The sequence below is a fragment of the Panthera pardus genome, unplaced genomic scaffold (genome assembly GCF_024362965.1).
Source record: "Panthera pardus isolate Hobbes unplaced genomic scaffold, ASM2436296v1 HiC_scaffold_15, whole genome shotgun sequence".
NCBI lineage: Eukaryota > Metazoa > Chordata > Mammalia > Carnivora > Felidae > Panthera > Panthera pardus.
Window position 1 is genome coordinate 13,193,294 of NW_026526710.1, and position 25,859 is coordinate 13,219,152.

Consider the following 25,859-nt stretch of genomic DNA (forward strand, 5'->3'; position numbering starts at 1 on the left):
TAGAAAAAGTCTCCCACGTGGGGGTCCTTATGCAGAGGACACTGGGTCACTGGCCAGGCCACCTTGGCATTGCTCCTACTGCGGAATCAGGCATAGGGTCCGTGGAAAGGTTTCTTGCCCACTCTGAGAAAAGTTCGGGAAATGCCAGTGACACCGAGTTCTGTGGCGCCACCTGCCTGTGGCAAATGTCCAGGTTCCGGGTGACTTTTCTTCTGCCAGCCAGTGTGGTGCAGAGCCCCATGTCACAGCTGCCCGGGAGCAGGGCTCAGTGTCGCTTCAGCAGGGTGTAAATGTAAGGGAGAAGGTTTAAAACTAACCTTCGAGCACAACCCAAAGCAAGTATCAGTGCTCGAGGTTGATGCTGCTCCCCTCTGAAAGTACAGAGAACTGGGAATCAACCAGGCCACCCGCCTTCACCCATCATCCCCTAGTACGGTCGAATTTTTACCCTTGTGGGTTCTGAAGTCCGGTGGCAAAGTAAAGGAATCCCCTGTAGGAGTCGAACGTGCCTGGCTTGTTCTGGAACATCTTCTGATGTTCTGAAGAGGTCTTTGGGTTCCACCTAAAAGCCTGTGGTTAATGCTTTTCTAATTTATCCCAGAGAGATAACTTGAGTCAGAGCAGTGGCCCCACTGTCCGGCCCTGGCTATAAAGGAGGCACGTTATCGAAATGCTCTTTACAGAGTGAAACTGGGCAGATGGCTGAGCGTCTGCTCACACGTTCCTTCTCCTCTCCATGCCAGACCTCCTGAAGCGCGCGTTTCAGAAGTCCGCATCAGTTCGGAATATTCTCAGGCCTGTTGGGGGTAAGCGTGTGGACTCTGCGGAGGTCCAGAAGGTCTGCAACATCTGCGTCCTCTACCAGACCTCGCTGACGACCCTGACCCAGATCCGGCTGCAGATACTCACAGGTTGGGAGGCCTGAGGCGTCTTCTTCCGTCTCCAACACTGGGGGATGACTTTTCTTAGAAAAAGCTGATTTTCTTCTGGCTTCCTTAGCTCAGAAAATATATTTTGGAGGAGGCTGTTTTTGAGCTGTTCCCCTTCGAGGTTGATACATCTCAGCTAAATGGCTCACACTAACCTCCATCCTGGCGCGGCCGGCTTGCTCCTGTGACCTGGCTCTTGTTTTCATTACGGAGTGCCATTTGCTTTCAAAAGTTACTGTTTTTCTGAATAGAAAACTAGAAAAAAAAAAAAGAAAAGAAAGAAAACCTAGACCATATTTAATCCCATTTTCCAAAGATAACCACCTGTGCCTGAGTGTGCTACACGTATGTATATATTTAGACTGAAATACGTAGTTGTGCCCTTTCCATTAATCATTTTAGAAGCATTTTATCCCGGTCAGCGGTTCTTCCAAAGTGTCATTTTTATCGGCCGCATAATATCTTCATCACATGGGTCTCTGCCCAGCATTTTCCTTCTTAGCTGAGCAAGGAAGAAAGTTCTGCGCCCCGCCCCCCTCACCCCGCCCCTGTGAACACAAGAGTGTGGGTACTGGGGGCTTTCCACTGCCTCGCAGGACTTGCTCGTAGGAATTGGTCTTACGAGGACAGGAAGTCTGTGAGCCGTAAAGCCATTGACTACATAAAGGATATGGAACTTTTCTGTTTCATTGTACCTTTTTTTACATCATAAATTGCCACTGCCTCTCTCTTTCACACTTACTCATCTTCACGTATTGATAGAGCACCTGTGTGTGCCAGGCTGAGGATAAAGAGGTGACTGAGACAGTCGGGGTCTCTTCCCCGAGGGATTCTAAGAATGAGGAGATGAGCTGTAGGCACGGGAAGAATGTAGCGCCCGTCATGACGGGCACTGTGACCATGGATGTCATGAGACAGCGTGGGCTTGGACTGGAGCAGGGTTTCCCGGCCGCGACACTGCTGGCGTTTTGGGCCCGACAGTTCTTGGCGGTGGAAGCCGTCTTGTCCTTTGTAGGATGTTGAGCGGCCCAACCATCACAGATGCCCGTGGCGCTTCCCCTCCCCGTTCGTGCCAACGCTGCCCGTCTCCAGACACTCTCAGAGGCCTCCTCGGGGGCAGCGTGGTTCCCGCTTGGACAACACAGGCCTGGCGTGGTGGCGGGGTTGAAAGCAGGGGCACCTGGGCGTGTTTTAGAAGTCGTGTCTGCAGGTCCTACGGTACAGTTGGATTTGGGGGAGTGAAGGCTAGAGGCTTCCAAGATGAGGCCGGGTTGTTGGCCCCCACAGCCTGTGGATGGTGGTGCATTTGCAGAGCTGGAGAAGCCCGCTGGGAGGGAGGCTGGGGGAACAGAGTCCTGCCTGGCCGTGAGGAGAGCGAGGTGCCAGGCAGGCACGCGAGTGGACCGCGCGAGCAGAGGCGTGCTGTGTAAAGCCCTGGGCCCGGGGCAGGTTCCCTCGGGGGAGGGTAAAAGCAGACGAAAAGGGGCCCGGACCGAGCCCAGGGCCCCAGCACCCAGTGTGAGGGCTTAAGAAGCGTATCGAGTGACGTGATTTTGAGGTGAGCGTTCAGCTTTTTGAGGCGACCACAAATTCAGGCATCCCTCCTCGTCCCAGTGAGAGAACCCAGAAGTTCTCTTGGCTGACTTGAAAACGTATCCTTTTAAGGAGGAGATAAACTAGCGTAAAGCGTCGGTAGAGTATTGGGTCTGTTTGTTTAGCGACACGCGAAGCAGAGTGTGGGAGACCACGCGCTTTGCTCCCGCTCCTCGCGTGCCACGTGCTCCCCTGTGGCCCGGCTCCCCAGGGCCCTGCGTCTTCGTTGCCGTCGGAGTCGCGCCGGACGCAGCCCTTGTTGAAGCCGCGTCTGAGGCCGGGAACGAGCATGTTCGTCCCCGCCGTGAGGGCCATTCACATGATGTGAGAGCAGTTGCTCTTCCCTTCTCGTCCCGTGGGAGTGTATTTGTGGTCCCCGCAGTGCGGCTGCTCACTCCGTCTCTGTCTCCACCTCCTCTTAAATTCTGAGGGGTCTGCGTTCCGTAATCTCGTCCTGCCCCTTGGAAAGTGTGAGCTCCAGCCTTCAGGAGTAGTAAGTGGCCACTCCTCTCTGGTTCCTTCAGGCCACCCTGGTCTAAGCACAGAGCAGCACTCATTGAGTCTGTCATCGTCCTCCTCCTCCAGGCGGGTATACCTTCCCGAAGCGGTTCTTTGTCCAGAACCGAGTAATTCAGAGTGCCCTGTAAAATGAGGGGGGTTATAAGGACTCCGGCAGAAAGTGAAAAATGAGGAATAATTTGAGGTACACGCCCTACTGTAGTTTCAGGGACGCATGGACTTTCAGAGCCAGACTCTCTGAGTCAGTAGCTGCACTAATAGACTTAAAATGTGATAGTGACGTAGCCTGTGTGTCTGATGCCTTGTAGCCATCGGGAAGCATTCCTAAAATGCCATCGGGAAGCGTTCCTAAAATGTCTTCTCCACCCAGGGTTAAATGTTTGTGTGACACTTCACAGGATCTCTGCTACAGTCGTTAATGGCTTTCCCATTTTTAACAAAGGTAGAATAGTAGAAAAGAGGAAAGCTTTGCTAAATTGTAGGTGAGCCAGAAAGATGGTTTAAAGCAGGGGTCAGCAAAGGGGCCAAATGCGGCCCACCACTTGGTTTTGTAAATAAAGTTTTATTGGAACACAGCCCCATCCATTCATTTACATCTTGTCTGTGGCTGCTTTTGTGCTATGCTGGTAGCATTCAGTAGTGTGACAGGGTGTTAGGCCAGGCCCACAAAGCCCGAAAGTACTGACTCTCTAGGCCTTTCCAGAAAAAACTTGCTGACCCCAGATTTAAAATATAAACGCTGAGTCAGACAGACCTGGGTTCCTCTTCTTGGCTCTGCTCCTTATTGGACTGAGTGATTTGGAGCTAATTACTCAACCTCTCCAGGCTTCAGTTTCTTCCCTTATAAGATGGAGGTAACGTTAGGTTTCACAAGGTAGAAAGGTGATAATGCATGCAGAGTACTTAGAATGACGTCTGGAACATAGAAAGCACCCACTAAACGGTAGCTGTTATTGCCATCATCACTCTCGGTGGTGATAATGATTTTCTTAGTAATTGCACCTTTTTTCACACCCATTAAGTGTCCACTAATAGGAGTGTTTTGTTCCCCCAGCGGATAGGAGAAACCGTGACCCAGATGGTGCCCCCACCTGAAGCTTGGGTTTCTCTGTCCTTTTCCAGGACTCACTTACCTTGATGACCTGCTCCCCAAACTGTGGGCGTTTATCTGTGAGCTGGGGCCCCACGGAGGGTTAAAGCTCTTCTCGGAGTGCCTCAACAATGACACCGAAGAGTCCAAGCAGCTCTTGGCCATGCTGACGCTGTTCTGTGACTGCTCCCGGCACCTCGTCACGTAGGTTGACTGCTGTGGGGCCGAGTTCCTCTCCAGAATGTGGAGAAGCCCAATGACAGTGTCAGGAAGGAAGCAGTTGCTGATGTGATTGCCGCCATCCTCTGGACCCGTGTGGCAGGGTCATTAGGAAAATTAGATGAGAAAACATTTTCAAAGTAGGTGGCACATAGTTGGGGTTCAGCAGTTCTTAGTTCCATCCTTCCAGGGGAGCTGGTTCAGTCCCACTGAGTGTGGGCTCTGGGATTCTCCCAGAGCTGGGTTCAAATCACTGCTCTACCATTTCCTCGCTAGGTTAGTAGTTACCTGGAAAGTTCCATAGCCAGAGTGCCAGGATGCAAATCCTGGGTGGGCCACTTCCTGAGACACCCCGGGCAAGGGGGCTCCACCTTTCCGAGCCTTTGCTTCCTCACCTACAAGCGGGAACAACAGTAGCACGTGTCTCTGGGCTCTGTGGTAAGGATTGCAGGAGATAAAGCACACAGAGTGCTTAGCACAGTCCCGGACACTTAGGAAGGGCTGCGGGCTGCGGTTCTTGTCATGATTATCGACTAACCCTAGGCGAGTTGCTTAACCACTCTGAGCTTCCTCCTGCAAAGAGTAGAAATGGTTATCAGCCATCTGATAGGGAGTACATGAGAAAAGGAAAGTCAAGTTCTCAGTGCAGTGCCTGGCTCAGAGTGGGGAATTAATAGATGTGAGTCCCAGCCAGTGCTTTTTTTTTCAGCCTATGTGTCTACTTGTGTGTTTGGTATTCTTTTAATTCCACTTTTTCCAAAGGTTGGTAAAGAATTATGAGAATGGACCCCATCAGGCAGTTATGTTCATGGTAGAAGACATTGGGTGGGAGGGGATCAGGGACACAAGGTGACAGATTGGGTAAGAACCACGGAGAGAGGTGCTCCGTGAGCAGTTGGAGGCCAGGGCAAGGGTAAGACACCCTGAAGGGCTGGGTCTAAGACGACCCAAGAATGAGTCATGCCCTAAGATGAACGGAGCAGACTTAGGAGATTTTCAGGTAGAGCTGTATCTTAAACAATTCATTTATTCACACATTCTTTCAAACGTTCGTTTTTCATTCCCTCATAAACACTTCTCAGGTACCTACTAACGGTCACTAGTGGCTGCTGCAGATGCAGGGAAAGATTCTACAGCTTTTCTCAGTGGGCATACACTCTCTGTCAAGATTTCTTGATAAGCATGGATAGGCATGGATGGAGAAGGTGTCACAGTCAGATCCTTAGGAATAAGGAGAATACAGAGAGAAGCTTATTGTTGTTTTCCTCTCTCTGTTGTGGTTTTAAATTTTTCACTATGGACAGTTTCAAATTAATAGAAAGCGGAGAGAAGAGTAGAAGGATCCCTCAAATGCCCATTACCAGCTTCCACACTCATCTGCACGTGGTCGCTTTTGCTTCACCTCTGTCCCCAGCTGCTCTCCCCTCCGGGTTCTCCTGAAGCACATCCTACCCATCAGAGCTTACTTCGTGAGCTTCTATTCGTCTAGTAAGAGGTACACGTCTCGTCGTTCCTCCCCTTTCCTCCGTGGGAAGTTGTGAATAATTTTCCATCTGATTTAGGATCCTTGACGACATCGAAGTTTACGAAGAACAAATTTCATTCAAACTGGAAGAGCTGGTCACCATCTCCTCTTTCCTGAACTCCTTTGTGTTTAAGATGATCTGGGATGGGATCGTAGGTAAGGCGAAGATGCCAGCCGTCGTGCTGCACGCGGGGAGGCCACGGTCTGGAACATCAGCTGATGCCTAGCTTTATCACCCATCACAACCAATTGCACAGGCACGTTTATTCACGTAATTGGAAGTTGTACTTCTCCTGTCTGCGGCCTCTTAAGATAGTAGGTGCAGATGTGGAAGTTTTACATCTCCCTTCAGGAAGTACGTGTAGGTGTGAAGGATTATTAACGATGATGATTTTGCCCCGGATCTCCCTTTGCTTCTTTGAGTCGATTTCCGTGAAAAGAGAACATGTGTCAGGGCACGCTCCAAGTCAGAGCTCACCTCCTGAAGTGCTTCCAGTTTGCTTGGTACAAAGCTCCTTAGATTAAAAAGGTCCTTTGGATCAGCTGCTAGTGGGAGGCAGACAGTGGTGATTGTGTCTGAGATGCTAGGGTCCTGCAAACAGAACGTACCCGGGGCGCCTTTTATTCTGTCGATTCCACGTGGACTCTATAGAGTGAGGGAGACAGAGACCTTGGTGGGGGCTGGTGACGTGCAGAGACAAGGCGCCATCCTCTTGGCTCCTTGCCAGCCCTGACCAGCTCTGTGTTTGCAGCTCTCCCATTTCTTTGACCCACAGAGAACGCCAAGGGGGACACCTTGGAGCTGTTCCATTCTGTCCACGGCTGGCTGATGGTGCTGTACGAGAGGGACTGCCGGCGGCGCTTTGCCCCCGAGGACCACTGGCTGCGAAAGTGAGGAGCAGGGCCGGGCGAGCGGGTTTGTGGGGGCCAGGCTCCCCTCCGTCAGGCGGCCGGACTCGTGCTCTGGGGCCAAAGGGTCTTCATCGCTCCCTCATCCTCTGTCCCCCTGGGAGGACAGACCGCCCAGCGGTTGGTGCCTGTGAGGACGTGCTCACCCTGAGGGTGGTCAGGGCTCAGTAATGGTGACAAAGCCAGGGCATGGTTAGCAAATGGGAAGAAACTTCTTGTAGCTGAACTGAGCAGCAGGTTATGAGAGTTCAGTGGTGGTTTTTATCAACAGAACGAGCAGGATGAGAACTACAGCTGGCCTTTTGGGGGTAGGGTGGGGAGATCCACTTACAACAACTAAGTGTAAGATGTCTGCAGTTTTGTTTTGGTTTTGGTTTTTTTTTAGTTTGTGTATTTTAAGAGAGAGAGCAAGCAGGGGAGGGGCAAAGAGAGGGCGAGGCAGGATCCCAAGCAGGCTCTGTGCTGTAAGCACAGAGCCTGTCTCAAGGTTCGAACTCATGAACCGTGAGATCGTGACCCGAGCCGAGATCGAGCTTAACCGACGAAGCCACCCAGGTGTCCCAAGATGTCTCCCATTTTTTATAAATGACACGTCGGCTCTTACGTTGTGGCACTAGAGTGGGGTCTGGCGGAGCAGAGAGTAGGTATTTTAGGCTTTGCAGCTAGAGGCTCTCCTTTGCAAGAGCCCCAGTGTGCCATTGTGGCGGGAAGGCGGCCAGTGACAGTACGCGGTGGACGATGTGGCCGTGTTCCGCCGAAACCTTGCTTACAGAAACGGCAGCAAGCTGGAGCTGGCCGCCCCTGCGCTAGAGAGCTGCTGTCCTATGAAAACCCCAAACCCATGCCTTTCTTCTGCAGGGACCTCAAACCTAGCGTGCTCTTCCAAGAACTGGACAAGGACAGAAGACGGGCGCAGCTGATCCTGCAGTACGTCCCTCATGTCGTTCCCCACAAAAACGTGAGTTGCTCTCAGAGCCGGGCCCCTGTGCATCTTTGTGCCCCGCCACATGGCACCCGACTCGCCCCCTTTGCTGTAGCAGTTGGAAAGAAAGAAACGAGCTCGTTCACTCCGCAAATGTGCGCGCACAGTGGGTCTCCATCTACATCAGGTATTAAGCCGAGTACAGAAACTGCAGAAAGTATGCACTGGCAGTTCTAGCAGGTGGGGGGCATGTCACAGGGATGGATGCTGGGGGAGTCCAGACAAGGGGGCCAGGCCCAGCTGGCAGTAGGGGGAAGGGAGTCAGGAGAAGCTTCCAGTGGTTAAAGGCCCGGGGGGTTGAGAATACGGTGCTAATGGAGGGCCCGACGTATGGTCTGGCTGCGGAGGATATGAAGGAGAGCCAGGAAGCTGAGCGGGTTTATAGGGGTTGGAGCTGGAAGGACCCTGCAGACCAAGGGCAGGAGCTTGGATTTTGGCCAGAGCCGTTGGAGCGTTATCAGCTTCGGGGGCCCCTGGTCAGAGCTACGCTTTAGAAGGTTCCTTCTGGCCATGGGGTGGAAGACCAGCTAGAGGCAGAGGTGTTATGGGAGTGGAGAGACGATAGGGTCAGAACAAAGACATTCAGAGAAGGAAAGGAGGGATTCAGGTGGTGGGCGGGCTTCTGGCTTGGGCTCCTGGGCGCTTGGGGGAGTCATTCCCTGGGGTAGGGAGCGGCGCGGGCTAGAGGAGGTCAGCTTTGAACAGGCGGCACAGGCGTGCGGTGTCCGCCACTCCTCGAGGCCATCGGACAGTGGGGCTGGAGAGAGACACTGGACGTGGACAGCGCCCAAATCTGACTGCATCCATGGCCACGGACAGGGTGGTCAGGGAACCGGGCGGAGTCAGACAACCAAGGGGCCTGTTGTTAAGAGGGCCAGCATGAGGAGAGGACTCATCAGGGCTCGAACCCATGAACTGCAAGACCATGACTTGAGACGAGAGAGTCAGAAGCTCAACACATGGAGCCACCCAGGCGCCCCTCCCTTTGTTTTTTCTTTTTGGACAAAAGACGTTTTTAGAAAAGAGCCTAAGTCACATTTTTTGTACATTGAACCTTAGTTTTCAGAGATACATATTCCTCGCTGCTCTTTGATATTGTTTTGACCTTGATGTTAATACTCGTAGTTGCCGTTCTTTACCCTCAAGTAGTGATTTGCAAACGGATGTGGCTGTTTAAATTCTTATTGCACTTGATAGCAGAGCCTCTTAGAAATGAAGGGAACTTGTGGGGATTACTTAGCTAAACGCCTCCGTCTGGGGTGGGAGGCCTCTGACAATACACCTGACCTTGCCTCAGGTAGAAGGCCAGGAGCCTTGCAAAGCCATCCGTTGTATTGCTTTACTCTTCCCAGTGATGGGACGGTCTTCCTCACCTTAACCTGATTTACTTCTGTGTAACTTACTCTCTGGTCCTTGAACAGCCACTCTAAGTGGAATCTCCAAATCTTCTGAGATGTGCAGACAACTCTCGTTTGCTTTCTGGTCTGCTCTGTGCCACAGGTAGCATCCTTCCCCTCCCCCCAGCTACTCCTTGGGGAAGTGGCTTCCAGCCGCCCATCCCCTGGGCCTCGTCCAGTTTGGGGCAGTCTAACTGAAAACGCAGCACCCTGCCCTGGCCCCGCGTGTCCGTGAGGTCAGCCCTGGACCATAGCACTCCCATCCCTTGTAGTCTGGGATTGCCGCTCCATGTGTCTGCAGGTCACAGGCGCTCTGCTGGGGTGACCCTGGGTTGTCACAGGGCATTTTAAGTTTTTGAGAAGAGCACAGTGAGATCCTTTGGACACCATGTGGAGCACCAGCCCGAGCTCACGATTTCAACGCTCCTTTCGAGGATGCCACTACGCTGGGTTTTAAAAACAAAACTCAGTTTTCGTTTCAACGTGCATGTATTTTTAAAATACGAAGCTCTTAGCACATAAATACTTACCGAGTGGCTAGGACCCTCGCTACCTCGCAGATGGCACTGTAAGTATTTCTTTTGACCTAGGAGTGCCGTGAAAGTCATTACTGAGTCTGGGGGTACTGAGAACAAGAAGCCTGAGAACTTCTGAGATTAGTTGGCATGTCTTGGGGACCAGGCTATAATCTAATCCTCACTGTGTGTTTTTTCTTTGGGGAATTGGGGAATTGTGCTTAAGATTGCCATCCAAGCTTTTTGTCCTTGGTTCAGGAACTTTTTCTCCTCTCGTGGGGACCCTTCCCAATCCCCTGGCACCTGTCCTGACCCTTTTATGGCCCCAGCAGTTACAGGAGGGCATCTGACGCTCAGTATGTCATAGCAGCGAGGCACTGTCCCCTCCTGGGGGGGCACGTACTGCCCTCTCTCGCTGGCATGTTCTTGCCAGAGCGCACAGGGGGGTTATAGTCTCTCCAGGCCTGCCCGCAATCTTGCGCCTGTCATTATGGCATCTGCCCTAAACGCCAGAACTCTCCCTGTTCTTGATCTCATTCATGTGGGTGGCCCACAAAGCTGTTCCTGCTTCTCTCAAAGTTTGTAAAGGCCTCGGCTCGGCCTCGTTCACACACGCAGCACTTTCTTCTCTGCACTCTCTTACATTGCTTTTACGCTTTTACGTGCAGTGCATCCTCGGACTGGGATTTGAGACCTTCTCTTTTGTTCTGGCCTGGAAGGCCTGGTGCCACACGGGGTGGGCAGTGGCTCTGTGGTGTGGTGGCCCGTGTGTGAGTCCCGGGTTTGACTGTGGCCCCTGTGTCCACCAGCTGTGTGACCTTGGGTGAGTCAGTGTCTTCATCTGCAAAATGGAGACAAGGACCCTTTCTCAGATGTCTGCTGCCGTCGTGAGGCCTCTCATACCATCGAGAGCTGCGTACCGTTGCCCCAAACCCCCTTCATGCCCCGTGGAGACCAGAGCCCCACACAGTCTTTCCTTGACTCCTGCCATTCTCACGGCCACCTCTGCACTTTTAGTTCTGTGTGGGCAGTCTCTGCCCCATATGGGATTAACCCAGGTGGGAAACTCTTCTTTTAAAATTTTTTTAAAATGATTATTTGTTCATTTTGAGCGAGAGAGAGGCACACACGTACGAGTGGAGGGAGGGGCAGACGGAGACGGAAAGAGAAGATCCCGCGCAGGCTCCACACTGTCAGCTCAGGGCCCGACCACGAGGTCATGACCTGAGGTTAAGTCAAGAGTCAGATGCTTAACTGACCGAGCCACCCAGGTGCCCTGGGAAGCTTTTCTTCTGCCTCGTGTTCAGGTCATGCTAAAGATTTGGGGTGAGAGCAAACAGTCGTGCCTCATGGCCCCACACAAGTTAAAGACCTGTTCTGGAAGTCTCAGCTCCCCCTGCACAGACGAGACACATGCCAGTGCCCTTTGTCCCCATCACAGCCTCCCTCACTGTGGCTCCGTCTATCCTTCCTTTCCATGTTGTCCTGGAACCCTGATACTATCCAGAGCACTTCCGTCCTTGTTTCTAGGCTGGTGAACCAGCCACCTCAAGCGGCTCCCCTGAGAAGTAACCCCTCTGCCAGATACGTTCCTCCTCCTCCTCGGGAAGCCGTTGGCAATCACTTTTCCTGCTGCAGCCGTGTGTTAACTTCGTAGTCAATGAAATGATCAAACGTAAACACACTAGCCTCTCCTGTATATAGTTAGCTCTTGTTTCCATCGTTGTTGTTAACCATTCTGACTGTTCTTATTTGTATTTAACAAATCCTTTGACATTTGAGGGGATTCCTATTTTTAAACAAAATCAGCAGTGATTGGATTTATTTCTTCATTCAGCAGACATCATCAGAGTGCTTTTACAGCAGTGATTCTCAACCCCAGGATGGGGCCAAGGGTCGTGCTCTCCTGAAAGGGGCTTATCAGAATCTTGACCATGGGAGAGAGGGTTCTTCTCTAACAGTAACTGAGAAATATTACGGGGGGGGGGGGGGGGGGGCCACACCAAGGGGGCCTATGGTGTGCTTGAGGGCACAGAGGAGGCTGATAAAAGGTCAGGGACCTTTATTCTGTGGGATCATTTTTTGAAATTTCTGACAGTGAAAAAAATTATCTTTGAAATGTTTCTCTTTTTTAACTCCTAACATTGATTTCCTTTAAAGCAGGCATAGGTATATAAAGCAGCCTCTGTAACCTATTCTACCACCAGGTTTTTACAGTGGCTTATGGACTGAATGAGAATGATTTTCTCTCAGACCATTGTTTTTTTTTTTTAATTTTTTTTAACGTTTATTTATTTTTGAGAGAGTGAGACAGAGTGTGAGCAGGAGAGGGTCAGAGAGAGGGAGACACAGAATCGGAAGCAGGCTCCAGCCTCTGAGCTGTCAGCACAGAGCCTGATACAGGGCTTGAGCTCATGGACCACGAGATCATGACCTGAGCTGAAGTCGGACGCCCAACTGACTGAGCCAGCCAGGCACCCCATTTTTTTTTAAAGCTTATTTATTTTTGAGAGAGAGAAAGCACGAGTGGTGGAGAGGCAGAGAGAGAGAGAGACTCCCAAAAACACTCCACACTGTGCAGAGCCCATTGTGTGGCTCAAACCCATGAACTGTGAGATCATGACCCAAGCCGAAGTCAGATACTTAACTGAATGAGCCACCCAGGCATCCCGGCTTCCAGACTATTTTTAACCGGACTGTGGCTGCAGCCAGATCACTCTTTCTGGGGCCTTTCTTCCTTGGCATGTACTCAGCTAGATTTCTAATTCCCAAGGTTGTTTTTGGGAACGTCTCCTGTTCTCCCCAGACACTTCTGACCCGTAGCATCTATCAGAGCGTCCCGTTGTGGTGGCCTCTCGCGTGACTTGTTTCGTTAGTCCCGTACAGCGTGTCTTTAGGGAATCATCCGTTGTTGACCCAGTTCCCGGTCTCACCTTTGCTCATTTCAGAGAGTTCTCCTGTTCCGAAACATGGTTACCAAGGAGAAGGAGAAACTGGGGCTCGTGGAAACCAGCTCAGCCTCTCCCCACGTCACCCACATCACAATCCGACGGTCCCGCATGTTGGAGGTGAGAAGCCCATCACAAAAAGGTGTACTCTGTGAGACGGGGGGTTTTTAATGGACGATCTATTGCCTGTGAACTGTCCTTGTCACCCCCTGGTCTGATGACCCCGAAATCGAGACTTAGGGAGCGGAATGGGGCCATGTGTCCTGGGATCTGCTCTGAAGGGCCGCTTGATTAAACATGTCCTCGGTGTCGGGAACCCGCAGTGCAGTGTTTCCCTTCCTGTTCCCCATGCGGGTCCCCCGGGCTGGAACATTGAGCACTGTGCCCCTTTGCGCAGGAAGTGCCACGTGTAGGCATTCTCGTGTCTGTGCAAACTCCATTCGTCCTGGCAGGCACTTTGCCCAGACTCCCAACTGTGAATGTGGAGGCTGGAGCGTAGGTAGTAAGTTTACTGAGCCATACTGGGAAGTGCATGTATTCTAGAGCTAGGAGTTCTTGGTAGACATGAACTTGGGAGGAACAAGTGAAGTGGCTCACCTCAGCCAACCCAGGGTCCACAGTTGCTGCTATGTGGCAGCTTCATGTGTGCCAGAAATTGGTGCCTGTCCTCAGAACACGTCGCCTCTATATGTCAGAAAATTGTAAGAATATATTGATTCTGTTGGAATAAGACACCAACTACCGTCTGCCAGAACGTTGTTACAATAAACGTATGTAACTGCGAGGTCTGCGTTGTGTGTGCCGTACCCTCCCCCAGGGTTGTGCAGTGCGGAACCTGCCCAAACGTGCGGATCCCACCAGCGGTGGTAGAATTGGTGACTGAGTCCCAAGCCCACATTCCTGGAAGAGGCTGGGCTGGGTTTATTTGCCCATGCTTGCTCTTCAGGCCTTTTATCTCGCTTCAGCCACGTTTCCTCATTAGCCTGTTCCGCAGCGGAGGGCAGTCGCGGGATCTCAGGACAGCGCGTGGCCACGTAGCCGGCCACCGGCCAGCGGCCACGGCAGCAGCCCTTCCTCCCGACACATTTTCATTTTCTCCCTTGGGGGATTCACGCTCCTTCCTGGAGAGCTGCTTTCAGTTCCCCCCCGGCCACCGGTGACTGACACTGGGGTCTGCTGGGGAAAGGCACCATGTGGTAACCAGGTGACGGTTTTGACATTCTTGAAAGTAGAGGTAAGAAATGTAAGTGCCTACAGGGACCCTGCTGGTCGTGGGAATGGGTGAAGCCGGCCGAGTGTGTCCACGCAGGAGCATCTTGTTTGCATGCTGAACGACAGGAATCTTCTTCACTTCCCTGGCTCCCCCCACCCTGCGCTCTCTGAAACACGGCCCGCAGTTTAGGTCACTACTTAAGAAAAAGGACCCCACGAGCGAGTGGATAAATGACACCTGGCGTCCAGCCTCATTGTTCTCGAGCAGTAGAGAGGGGTGGGCAGGTGGGGACCACGTGCCCCCTAAAAGAGACCGCCTCCACCCAGTTCCACCTGACTACTTCTGTGTGGGGATTTTGGCTTCACTATGCTCTGGGTTTTGAGAGGCCAAAATGCGGGGTTTTGTGTGAGATCCCCAGAGCTTTTACGTTGGGAGCTAATGGAATTTGGTAATGTGCCCGGAAGGTTAGATAACACCGGTCTTCCCGGCAAATTCACCCTGCGGGCCACCAGTTTGCCAGCTTTGCTTTGACTCCAAGAAGAGAAAGACCGAGTGGGTTTGGAAACTCCCTCCTGCAGCACTTTCTTCGGTCGGACCTGCACGCTCCTCCCCCGTCCCTTAATATCTTCGGTCCCACTCAGATGCGGCCAGCCCTGACGTGTCACTTCCTGACAGTCGGGAAGTCTGGGGTGCTAGAGACTGGTGCGCCCTGAGAATGACGGAATCCCCAACTCCCTCAAGCGTCCTTGCGTATGGGAGAGTCCCCTGACGTCCCCGTTACCCTGGGCCTGCTTGCTCCAACACAGCCTCCAGGGATGTCCGAGGAGGGATGTCTTTCTTAGGCTTTAGGCCAAGCCCGCTTTCCTTTCCATATTCCATTAGAGTCTATCTCGTCATGAACCTGATTACTGTTGTTCATATCGAATTGGGAAGGGGAGAGGGTCATATATTCAGTCACTCTAGTCATTCTCCTTCTGTGGTGGTTTGGTGGTTAGAACAGAGGCACGCAGTGGCCTTTGCTGGATTTGGACACAAGGGGGCATCACAAAGCCGATATTAGCTGCTCCTGGGATATCCCGGGCTTTTATTCGGTTCCCTCTTCTGTGGTGTGTACTGAAGGTGCTGCCTTAGTACTCCGCTTCCAGGTGTTAGTTAGCCTGAAGTTTTGCAGGAAGGTGTCCCCTCACAGAGGGTGAACGGGGCCGGGACCCTAGCATCTGAGAACCAGGAGGAACCTTGGCCATATTCTGCCCGGCCCTGTCCCCTCACTCTGTCAAAGGCAGAACTGAGGCCAGAGAAGTTACGATTCACAGTCGGCTTCATTCAGGTGTCAGTGGGAGAGCCGCGCCTGGGGAGCCAGCTCTCGTCCCAGGTCAGGGTCTTTGAGTTGCAGTAGAGAAGAGGAACGCCCTCCTCCGACCCACCTCCCGGAAGGAAGGACAGACGCAGGTTGAATCCTCGTGTGATGCCGCCAGTGCCCGGAGGATGTGGGGTGCAGCAGGCAGTTAGGAGGCAGCTGGCAATTTCCTCTCTCTAGCCCTTCAGAGAAAAGGCCAACGTGGGGCTGGTGAAGAAAAACTGAGGGGCGCCTGGGTGGCTCAGTCGGTTAAGTGTCCGACTCTTGATTTCAGCCAGGTCATGATCTCGTGGTTTGTGAGATCGAGCCCCGAGTCAGCTGACAGCACAGAGCCTGCTTGGGATTCTCTCCCTCTCTCTCTCTGCCCCTCGCACCCCACCCCTTTCAATCAATCAATCAATAATAAATGAAAAATGAAAAATAAATAAGATTTGACTCCAGCGAGCATTCCCTAAGTACTTGCCCTGTGTTCAGCCATGTGCTAAGTGCTTGCCCAGGACACCATCTCGTTTAACCGGCATGATACCGACACCCCCCCTAATGGGAAGTAAAGCTAGGAGGCATCATTTCAAAGCAGAATGGAGGAAATCCTGCAAGCAAGCAAGAAGATGTTGGAATTCTCCACCCATCCCCGACTCTGTGCCAAGATGGTGATCTCAAATGGAGACACGTGGTTTAAAGGCTGCCGCTGGCGCTGCACAGTGACTTCTGTTTCCCGCTTCTTTCCATCTAACTTCATGGTTTTCCGACTTCCACATGCATACAGGATACTTCACGGGCCTGTGCACCCGAAACCGTGGTCCTCTGCCTTCCAAAGACACTCAGAGGTAGTTATTACTGGCTCACTAACTTGGGACCCTCACCCCAGAATAAGATTGGGAGCCACCATGGGACAGTCCTTTGCATCACCAGAGGAACGTGATCAGCAGGAAGGTGGCAAGAGTTTCCCAAAGCAGGTCTTACTGTTCTGGCCTCGTGTGCTTTGTGACAAGGGACCAGACTGGCAGACAGGTGGATGCCATAGAGATGATCTGTCTCGTGTTAGCAGAACGTCTCACGGCACTGCAGTCATGCCTGAGAGGGAGACCCGTGGGGCGGCCTCCGTAGGGATATTGCAGTTGATTTGCACCTTCTGCGACAGGATCTAAAGAGCTCACTTTCTCCCCTATGACGGCTTCTCCCTCATGACGGGGCAGCTCCTGTTGGATCAGAAGACTCCTCCCTGGCCGCTGTCCTGTCCAGCACTATTTCTGACAGTCACTGCTCTGAAACGAACACCTGAGCGGCCAGCTTATCAGTGTCCACGTGGGAGGAACCTAGGAGACCTTGACAGATTAGAATCAAGAGACAGACTAAACAAGATGATTACAAGAACTCTAAAGTCAGTCGTGTCCTCGGGTACTAGATGGCTGCATGCCTCGAGGGCTGGCTGCAGGCTTCTCCTCCCCCCTGCCCCTGCCTGTGGGCCCAGCATCACTCATTCCTGCACCCTTGACTCACTCCTGCACCCTTGTCCCCTCCTTCCAGCTGCTGTGCCATCAACAACGATATTTCTGAGAAAGCCAGTCATGTCGTCCCCCGTCCCCCCCCCCCCAGCCTGGACTCTTCTCTGGCTCCCTAGTGCCCTCAGGCACTAAATTCCTCAGACTGACTCACCAGGCCTTTCCTGATCTGGGGAAAGATACCAGGAGTTGAGCAGTGGGGGGTACTTACTTTTCTCACCTTGTGGTGATCTATGAGTCTCACTGATTTTTACGGTGAGCTAAATAAGCTACTCTTTGCATTAAAATAGAGGGTAGGATCTTGTCCCAGTTTCTTCCATCCTTTGTGCGGATGAGATGGGATGGCCGAGAGCTTGTCGACTCACCTTGCCTGGTTTCCCTGTCTTGGTGCTCTGCATCGTCTCAGAGGCAGCCTCCCCTTGCCACACAGCAGTGGCGTCACATCCCCAAAATGAGTTTTCCTTTTAACAGGCTCTTGTACAAGCAGGTGAGAACTGCTCATCCCCCCCCTGCCCCGCACCCTGCGTCCTAACTGTTTAGCAATTATGCCGGGAAGGATTCACACGGGAGCAGGAGCCTTGGGGAGGCAGCCCTGAGTTACGCAGAAGTCCTCCCGCTCCTGATGGGCTGCAACTCTGCTCTCGGCAGGATGGCTACGAGCAGCTCCGGCAGCTGTCCCAGCACGCCATGAAGGGCGTGATCCGTGTGAAGTTCGTCAATGACCTCGGGGTGGACGAGGCCGGCATTGACCAGGACGGTGTTTTCAAGGAGTTCCTGGAGGAAATCATCAAGAGGGTGTTCGACCCGGCACTCAATCTGTTCAAGGTATTTAAGGGGAGCGGGAGCAGGGCTGACAGCAGTCAGGTTCTCGGTGACAAACGAGAAGCGAAGGGCTGGGCTTGCTCTTTACAAGGCATTTAACCTCCCTGCCTCTCTCTCCGTTCTTCTTCACAGACAACCAGCGGGGACGAGAGGCTGTACCCTTCACCCACGTCCTACATTCATGAGAACTATCTACAGCTCTTCGAGTTTGTGGGCAAGATGCTGGGGAAGGCTGTGTATGAGGTAGGCATGTTCAGGAGCATCACCCCGGAAGGGAAAATGAGATGTTAGAATCCCCGTGGACTTCGTGCGCGTTTTGGTGACCGGCCACGTAAAGGACCTGTCGTTAGGATGGAGTCCAGGAAACAGGACAGGACCCGAGATTACTGGACAGAAACACTTGGTGCTTTCTACACGTTATGCCATTTCGTCCTCTCGCCAGTGCTGTGGTGTGGCTGCTGCTGTCCCATTTACCTGCAGGTGACAGAACTGAGGCTTTGAGACACTTGTCCAGAGTCTCAGTGGTAGTTAATCCGTAGAATCCAACTTCAAACCCAGGTTGGCCTGGTCCCTCCTGGTCCCCAGGAGGGCAGCATTTTGTGGGGTGTGATAGTTGTTACGGCTCTTTTTAAATTTAAATCTTTTGTTATTGGAGTGAGTGCTTCAGAGCCAGCCACAGGGTCAGAGCCAGCCACAGGTGTCCGGGTGTTGCCTACAGAAGGCAAGGAAGGCAGGGCCTTCCAGAGCCCACAGCTCCTGGTTGAGACCGGTCTTCCCTGGCCAGCTGTGTGACTGCACCAGCAAGTTGCTTTTATTTCCCTTTTTGTTTTCTTTCTTTTTTTTTTTTTTTAGAGAGGGAGTAGGAGCAGGGGAGAGGGGAAAAGAGAGAGAGAGAGAGAGAGAGAGAGAGAGAGAGAGAGAGAGAGAGAGAGAGAGAATATCTTAGGCTCCACGCTCGATTCAGGGCTCAACCCCATGACCCTGGGATCATGACTTGAGCCGATATCAAGAGTCAAACGCGCAACCGACTGAGCCACCCAGGTGCCCCTGCTTTTATTTCTCTAGGCCCTTGTTCGCGTCAGAAAAAGTAGGGATAACAAAAGCTACGTTATCGGCTTGCTGTAGATGGTAAATGAGCTAATACAGGTAAAACACCTGTGGTGCCTGGCTCCTCGGTCTCATGGGGTCAGGGTGGTGTGGACTTGTGCAGACTCCAGATGAGGCCCACGCAACTCCTGGTCCCTGTCTGCCATGAGCCAAGCCAGGTGGCACTTGGGTCCCGCCCTTAGGGTCCGGCTCCCCAGGCAGGAAGTAAAGCTGCCGTGGGAGCTCGTGGGCTGCCGCTCTCATGGCCTTCATGGTGGGCTCCAGAGATGCCTGAGCAGCTCTCCCCTCTCACCCCATCACAGACCCCAGGGAAGCCAGGCTGCCCTCCGAAGCAGAGCCGGGGGCTGGGGAGGGAGAGAGGCCCTGTGGCCGAGCATACTTGTTCTCTGTGTAAATGGCCTCCGTCCACGGCCTCGGTCCCTGGCCGTGGTGCGGTTAGGTGCTCTGTCTGCGTCCCTGCCCAAGCTCCCTCAGGCTGCCTCCTGCCCTGGGCTGGTTGGGGGTCCTGGGCTCCTTTTCTGTGCTTCTGTTTCCACCATTTCTCAGGTGATTCCCATGTAAAGAAGAAATCCCGTGAGGATGTACTTGGCCATATGCCATGTTTCTCCTTTAAACACGAGGCGCCAGAAGAGTTGGGCCCTCTGAGAAGCATGCCTTCGTCATTCTGGGAATGTGCTCCCTGTTCCCTGGACCCAGTGTCTGTCTCCTCCCCCAGCAGTAACAGCACAGGGAGAAATTGGGACATGCTGGGTCTGTGTGAGGGGCAGTGTGTGTTAACTCACGTTAACTCACTCAGCCCTCTGAGTCAGGCCATCATTGACTCTGTCCCTTTTAAATCTCTGTGATCCACCGTCTTCTCTCCACCTAGAATAATCTGTCCATTTTCCTCAGTGTAATGCATGTTTCCTTGCTGTATCCCCACCTCCTATTTTCCTCCTCCGGCGCCTTCCCCATTTCAAGTGCAAACCTGCTTAGAGCCCTCCTGGGGCTCCCTGCTGCCCTCGGGATAGAGTCCAGACTCCAGGAAGCTCCAGAGACCTCTCCTGATCTGGCCCTGCCTCCTCTCTGGCCTCACCCCTCACCTTTCCAACCCCGAACACTGTGCTGTGGCCAGAGAGCTCTGTGTCCCCTTTCTAGAACACACCTGTGGGCCTTGTGCTCCTTAGGTCTAGCTCAGATAGGTCTTTCTCCCCTGCCCTGCCTCCAGGTGAGAGCCTGTGCTCCCCGTTCCTTTCCAGCCTGCTCATTTAATCCTTAAAATGGCGAGGATATGCTGGGCCCCGTTTACAGATGAGAGAGCCGATGTCCTCACAGCCAGGCAGCTGGGCAGCTGGGATTTGATCCCTGGGCTCTGCAGCTCCAAAGCCTGTGCCCTTACCTGCTGTGCTGTGACGTCCCCCAGAGGCACTTGATCCAGGTGGCAGGAGGTACTGGTCTCCACCGGGCAAGTTTAGGCAGCAGCTAGAGATCTCACTGCTGCCCTTGGAGCCCCTCTGCAGCCCAGGCCAGCCCGACGAGGTCACCGAGATGGAATCCCGTGGGGCAGACAGGCAAGCTTCTGTCTTTCCTCTCACAGGGAATTGTGGTGGACGTGCCCTTCGCCTCCTTCTTCCTGAGCCAGCTGCTCGGGCACCACCACAGTGTCTTCTATAGCTCCGTGGACGAGCTTCCTTCACTGGACTCAGAGTTCTACAAAAACCTCACTTCTATTAAGGTCAGTGTGGCACGGCAGAAGGCCTGGCTGCAGGCCAGTGCAAACGCAGTGAAGTGAAGGCCTCGGGGCTCTCGGGTGGTGGAAGGCAGTTTCCTACTGTGGGACAGGGGCTTTTCTGCAGCCACCACAGGCCCCCGCGTCCCCTTCTGGCGCTTCTACCCCCTTCCTCGCGGTGAGGAGCCTTTCCCTTTGTTTCAGTAGGAGGGAAAGTATTAAGACCTTCGAGGACCTAGCCCTCCTGGGTCCCAACACTTGCCCCTTCTCTGTTGCATTAGCGTTACGAAGGGGACATCGCTGACCTGGGCCTGACTCTGTCGTACGATGAGGACGTCATGGGTCAGGTAGGTCGGCCTCTAGGGCTGAGCAATTCTTCGCCGCCCTCCACCGGCTTCCTGAGACCTCCCCGACACTTAGTGTTTCCCCCAGGAGGAGGTCCACAAACCACAGCTGTCTGTCCTCGTCCCCGGTTCCCTCGCCCATCCCCCTTCTCCCTCCTAGCCAGCAAGGAGGGCTCTCCCTTTTCCGATCCCAGTTGACCTGGCCTTTGCCTGCCTGGCCCTCGGAGAGCTCCCCACGGAGACCCTGCTTTGCTTAGCTCGCACTCTGGGCCATTCCTGATGGAAGCTCTAATTCCCCGTTGGTAACATTGCTTTTTGTTACCATGGTGAGGATTAGCTGTCACACACAGAGTCTTGTGACTTGAAGAGGGGAAGAAGCCACCCGAGAGGAAGTGCCTCGGACAGAATCCAGTCCTTGCTCGTGCTCGTCATTAAGAGCAGGGCAGGAAGAAAAGACCCTTGAAACTGCACCAGCAGAGGAGTTTGCTCCCAGAGTTTTCCTTCTGGCTTTTTCCCTCAGCGCCCTCAGCGCCCTCTAGTTACATCCCAGTGAACACCTGCGTGAGCCTAGACCGGGAGCTTCGTGGTGCTGAGCTGGCTTCTTGGAGCCATACCTGCATCACCTCAGGGAGGTCACTCAGTCTCCCCAAGCCCCACTTCCCTTATCTCACAAAAGTGCGTTCTTGAACGTGAGTCCTGGCTGGGACCAGCATCACTCGGTAAACACCTCCAGGCCCCACCCTCCGAAGAGCCTCCCCCACCACCACCCCCAGCACACTAGCCTGTGAGGGAGAAACCTAGTGAGCTGTGCTGACCTCTGCCCTCCCCAGCTCGCTGGGTCTCAGAACTCTTCCCGGGGGAGAGAGAGCCATTCTCCAAGTGGTAGCCCACAGACGTGGTGTTCCATGGAGCCCCTTCTGGGAAACACGAGGCTGAGTGATTGCCAGAGGCCCTTCAGCTTTAAAATCCTCTGGTTGCCCCAAGGTGTTGGCAGCAGTGGGACTAGGGGTCCACGGTTGTTCCTTTCTTCATCATTAGAGACCTAGGGTATTATGTTAATAGAATTTCTGTTAAAATCAGCTTTCAAATCATGCGTTCTTTGATTTTTAAGTGACCCCAGAAGTTCTCGAGGTTGAGGAAAACAATCGATTCTATGGATTTCAAATCTGTAATCAGACTTTGAACACTCCTCCTGTCAGTTGTTCTCCTGATGGTAAAAATAATGCAAACTGCAAACCACAAATTCAGCTATAATACGAGCACAAAAATGGAAATGAAACCACCTCTGATGCCAGTGCCAGGAGAGCACCACTATTAATGTGTGTGCTTTTCTAGACTTTTCTCCCTGGGCCTGTATGTAATTTTTAAAGTTTCATTAAGTAATCTCTACACCCAACGTGACTCGAACTCACAACCCTGAGATCAAGAGTCGCATGGTCTTCCGATGGAGCCAGCCGGGCACCTCTATGATTTTTTTTTTTTTTTTTTTTTTGTAGAAATGATACCACACCATGCGTGTTGTCATATAACCTTTTTTCCTCCCTTCTCAACAAATACACGTTTTCCTCATATTTTTTAATAGCTGCATGACATTCAGGGCTATGGCTGTACCAACATGTATTTAACCATCCTCTGTGCTCATAAATGCTAACACGGTCCCCTCCACGACATCTTGAAGCCTTACTAATGTTTGAACGAGGATCGGATGAGAAGACACTTTCCATATTGATCATGTAGGGTCCGCTTGTTGAGACTGAAGCCCTGGCTTTTTGCGAAGATGATTGTCCCCAGACATGCCCCACCTCGAGTCTGTCATTATTAGGGATATTGACGTCGGGCCCTTTCGTCTTCAGAGAGCTTTATTTCCCCGTTAGAATTCTCTCGAGTCATTGCTCCCCGTCTTCTCCCCCAGCTCGTTTGCCATGAACTGACTCCTGGAGGGAAGACCACGCCGGTTACGAATGCAAATAAGTGAGTATAGCAATTAGATTTTTAAAGTCACCACTTGAAAAGACTTCATTCTGGCTTTCTGGGCTCACTTGGAGAATTTATTAAGATAAATCGAAGTAGAAAGAGGCCATAAATATCATCATGGAATTTACTGGTTACAGTTCAGAGGCCAAAATTGCGTTAAATTCGATTTGCAAAATAAGAATTGACAATTTATTTTTTGCAGTAGCACATCTAAGGTCAGAGGCACCCCGGCCACGGTGTTCCTAGGAATTTAATGACGGCTCAAGATGCAGACAAATGGATTCTGAGCCACTCAGGCACGCAGTCCTGAACCCAGAGGGCATGGAGGCGGAAAGACACCTTGGAGGGGCAGATCATTTTGGAATGATAGCATGTGGCAGTTGTATAAAACGCTGTTCTTGAGAAGACACGGTGATGAATTCAAATGCCACAGACAGGTCCTTAGACGCGGGGAGACTCTGAGGCCCGGCAGCTATTGTCACAGATAACAGGCTTTTAGAAATCTATCATAAATGTCAACCTCCTTGGTCCCTGGAAGCAAAACTCCTCAATGCACTGTTTCCACCCGCACTATTCTCCCCTAATTAAAACAGTAGAACCTGGCATGAGGAGTAGATATTGGCCCTTTTGTCAATCTATCAATCTTCTCCTGCCGCCAGGCTCAGTGGAGCCTCTGAACTGTTAATCTGAGCATCACTCTCCTACTGACAAGTGAGAGCTCAGTCCCACCTGGTGAGTCATTTGGATCAGATGCACATCACAGCCCAGTGTTCCGAGCAGTGTGGCCCTCCTGGGTCAGGTGGTTGGGTCATTCCGCATGCTTGGGGAGCTTTTATTTAGAAGAGCAGACCTGATATCCATCATGATCGAAAGACCCCAGTTTTGACTCCTGGCCACGGGGCATCAGTTGGACAACTGAGCAAAGAACAGGGAGCTGAGGCTGGGAGGCGCTGCCTGAGGGTGTCCGAGAGCAGGGGCGGGTCGTGTGGCTGCCTGCCGTGGGCCTGTAACCGAGGGCTTCGCGTGAAGCAATGCCACGCAACAGACCTTTCGGGATGTGTGGCTCAAAGGGAAGCTTTGATCAGTGGGAGCAGCGAGCATCACCACTGTCAGAGGTGTGACGTGTCACACAGAGCCCGCCACCCTCAGATCGGCCGCGTTTGGCCAGGCATCGCGGCACAGAGGTGAGGGTGGGAGCGGCATGTGGCACAGCCGGGGGCAGTGGGTCGGTGCGGCCTGTGTTGGAGTGAGGTCCCTGTCCTGCCTGGAGACCCGTGTGGGATGCCGCTTGACAAACGCTTACACGTTCTTAGCATCCAAGCTCAGTGTAAGGGCTGGGGGTTCGGTCCTACGGACGGTCTTAAGAGGTCTGGAAATGCCAATGCTGCCCTCCTCAGGGGTGGTGTTTGATCTTGCACTTTCTGGGGGTCGGGGAGGTAAAATGGGAAAGTCGCCCACAGTCCCTCCCTTTTGGTAAAATGGAACGTCAGCAACAGCTTCAGAGAGTCCGTGAGTGGCGATAATGGGAAAAGTCATACGTGAGCATACTGATGTGTGGGTCTGCTACTGGTTTAAGTAGTCCTGTTTTCAAGGTCAGTAACTCAAATCTGAGCATCGTGGGGTAAAATTTTTATTGGGACTGTGCTAATTTGGGCTTTTGAGAGTTGTACCTGGGCTGGCCTCAGGTTCTTTCATCTCTGAGGAAATGGTCTGCTAAAGAAATCCGCGATGGTGGCAAGCCCGGATTTAACCTGTTCGAAAGAGTTGCACGGGATATGGTGTTGCAGATGAGGTCACCGCGCTCATGAAAACAGACCCCGAAGACCACCTGCTCGGAACCGGTGTTAGTGCTCTGGCTTCCCCATCGAACCCGTCAGCCAGCTGCATTTAGTTACAACTATCCGCAGGCTTACCTCTTCATGGCTGAGAGCCTTGGTCTGGATTAGCAAGGCTTTGACCGAGGTTCCATCGTGAAACCACGTTTCCTCTGCTTTAAAGCCTATTGGAGGACTGAATTATATCTTAAATCAGTGAAATTAAATAGAAGCCCGAAAAGCACCCTTTGCACTGAGAAGGGTCCTCTCCTCACCTGGAGAATGTCTCACTTCTATTCTTGGTACAGTGGGGTGTCGCCCGATCGTGACCCACTGGGTTTGGGGGAGGAATGAGTGAGATCGTGCCCTTGAACGCACGGCGCATACACAGTGGCACCGCCACCATCCTCGTCCTCATGATCGTTCTGGTGAGACGCCCTGGTGCCATTTGTGTTTTTGCGAAATGGTCCAGAAATGACTGGCCTCCTCTTTCGTTCCGTTGGTAACAGCCCACCCTGGCCTTTTCATTCCCGTCGTTTTCTCTTGTTTGCAACAGGATTAGCTACATCCATCTGATGGCCCACTTTCGAATGCACACTCAGATCAAAAACCAGACAGCTGCCCTCATTAGCGGGTTCCGTTCCATTATCAAGCCCGAGTGGATCCGGATGTTCTCGACCCCCGAGCTACAGCGTCTCATCTCCGGTGACAATGCTGAGATTGATCTGGAAGATTTAAAGTAAGGAGCGAGAAAGAGGGGGGAGAGGTGAAATCTTAGGCCTCCCGGAAAGCAAGCTCTGCCCCCTTGCTGGGCTCCCTTGGGAGAGCTGTTTCTGCAGCCCACCTCCAAGTGTACTGCTCCCTGATTAAGGGTGAATCGCCCTGGAATAAAAGCTCAGCCACTTGTCTGTCTGGGGACCCAAGAAGTCGAAGTGGAGACTGAGGAAGTCTCAGGGACCGCCCGCTGGGCTCTCTGGGGCTCGGGAAATGGGATTGCAGGATCTCCTGTCGGCTCCTGCTCCGGAGCTGCAGTCCTGGCTCTTAAGCTCCCTGCCCACTTAGCGTCCAGGGACATGGGTTACGAAGGCATGAGCGTCCAGCCTTCCAAGAAGTCAGTAGTTGCCCGGGCCTACCCGGGTTTGCCGTGTCATTTGGCTAAATCCCATCCCTGCCTGTGTCTGTGAGCGCCCGTGGGAGTGTGTGTCTGAGCCCATTGTCTGCGTTGTTTTCAGGAAGCACACGGTGTACTACGGTGGGTTTCACGGAAGTCACAGGGTCATCATCTGGCTCTGGGATATTCTGGCCTCTGACTTCACACCCGACGAGAGAGCCATGTTTCTGAAGGTATTTTATATGTTGCCTTTACGCACATTCATAGATACTCTCCTAAAC

At 52.7% G+C, this 25,859-nt stretch overlaps 1 protein-coding gene across 5 annotated transcripts in view; it reads left to right on the top strand.

Annotated features, from left to right (window-relative positions):
• UBE3B (ubiquitin protein ligase E3B) overlaps positions 1–25,859 on the top strand; it is a 51,876-nt gene that overhangs the window by 20,017 nt on the left and 6,000 nt on the right. For all 5 annotated transcript variants that reach the window (XM_019467177.2, XM_019467176.2, XM_019467178.2 and 2 more), the window contains 13 exons: positions 744–911; positions 4,164–4,335; positions 5,913–6,031; positions 6,652–6,766; positions 7,643–7,742; positions 12,627–12,746; positions 17,347–17,523; positions 17,653–17,763; positions 20,204–20,341; positions 20,617–20,682; positions 22,592–22,650; positions 25,024–25,206; positions 25,700–25,811. In XM_019467177.2, coding sequence (XP_019322722.2) covers positions 744–911; positions 4,164–4,335; positions 5,913–6,031; positions 6,652–6,766; positions 7,643–7,742; positions 12,627–12,746; positions 17,347–17,523; positions 17,653–17,763; positions 20,204–20,341; positions 20,617–20,682; positions 22,592–22,650; positions 25,024–25,206; positions 25,700–25,811 — 1,640 coding nt within the window. The remainder of the gene's footprint in view (positions 1–743; positions 912–4,163; positions 4,336–5,912; positions 6,032–6,651; positions 6,767–7,642; positions 7,743–12,626; positions 12,747–17,346; positions 17,524–17,652; positions 17,764–20,203; positions 20,342–20,616; positions 20,683–22,591; positions 22,651–25,023; positions 25,207–25,699; positions 25,812–25,859) is intronic.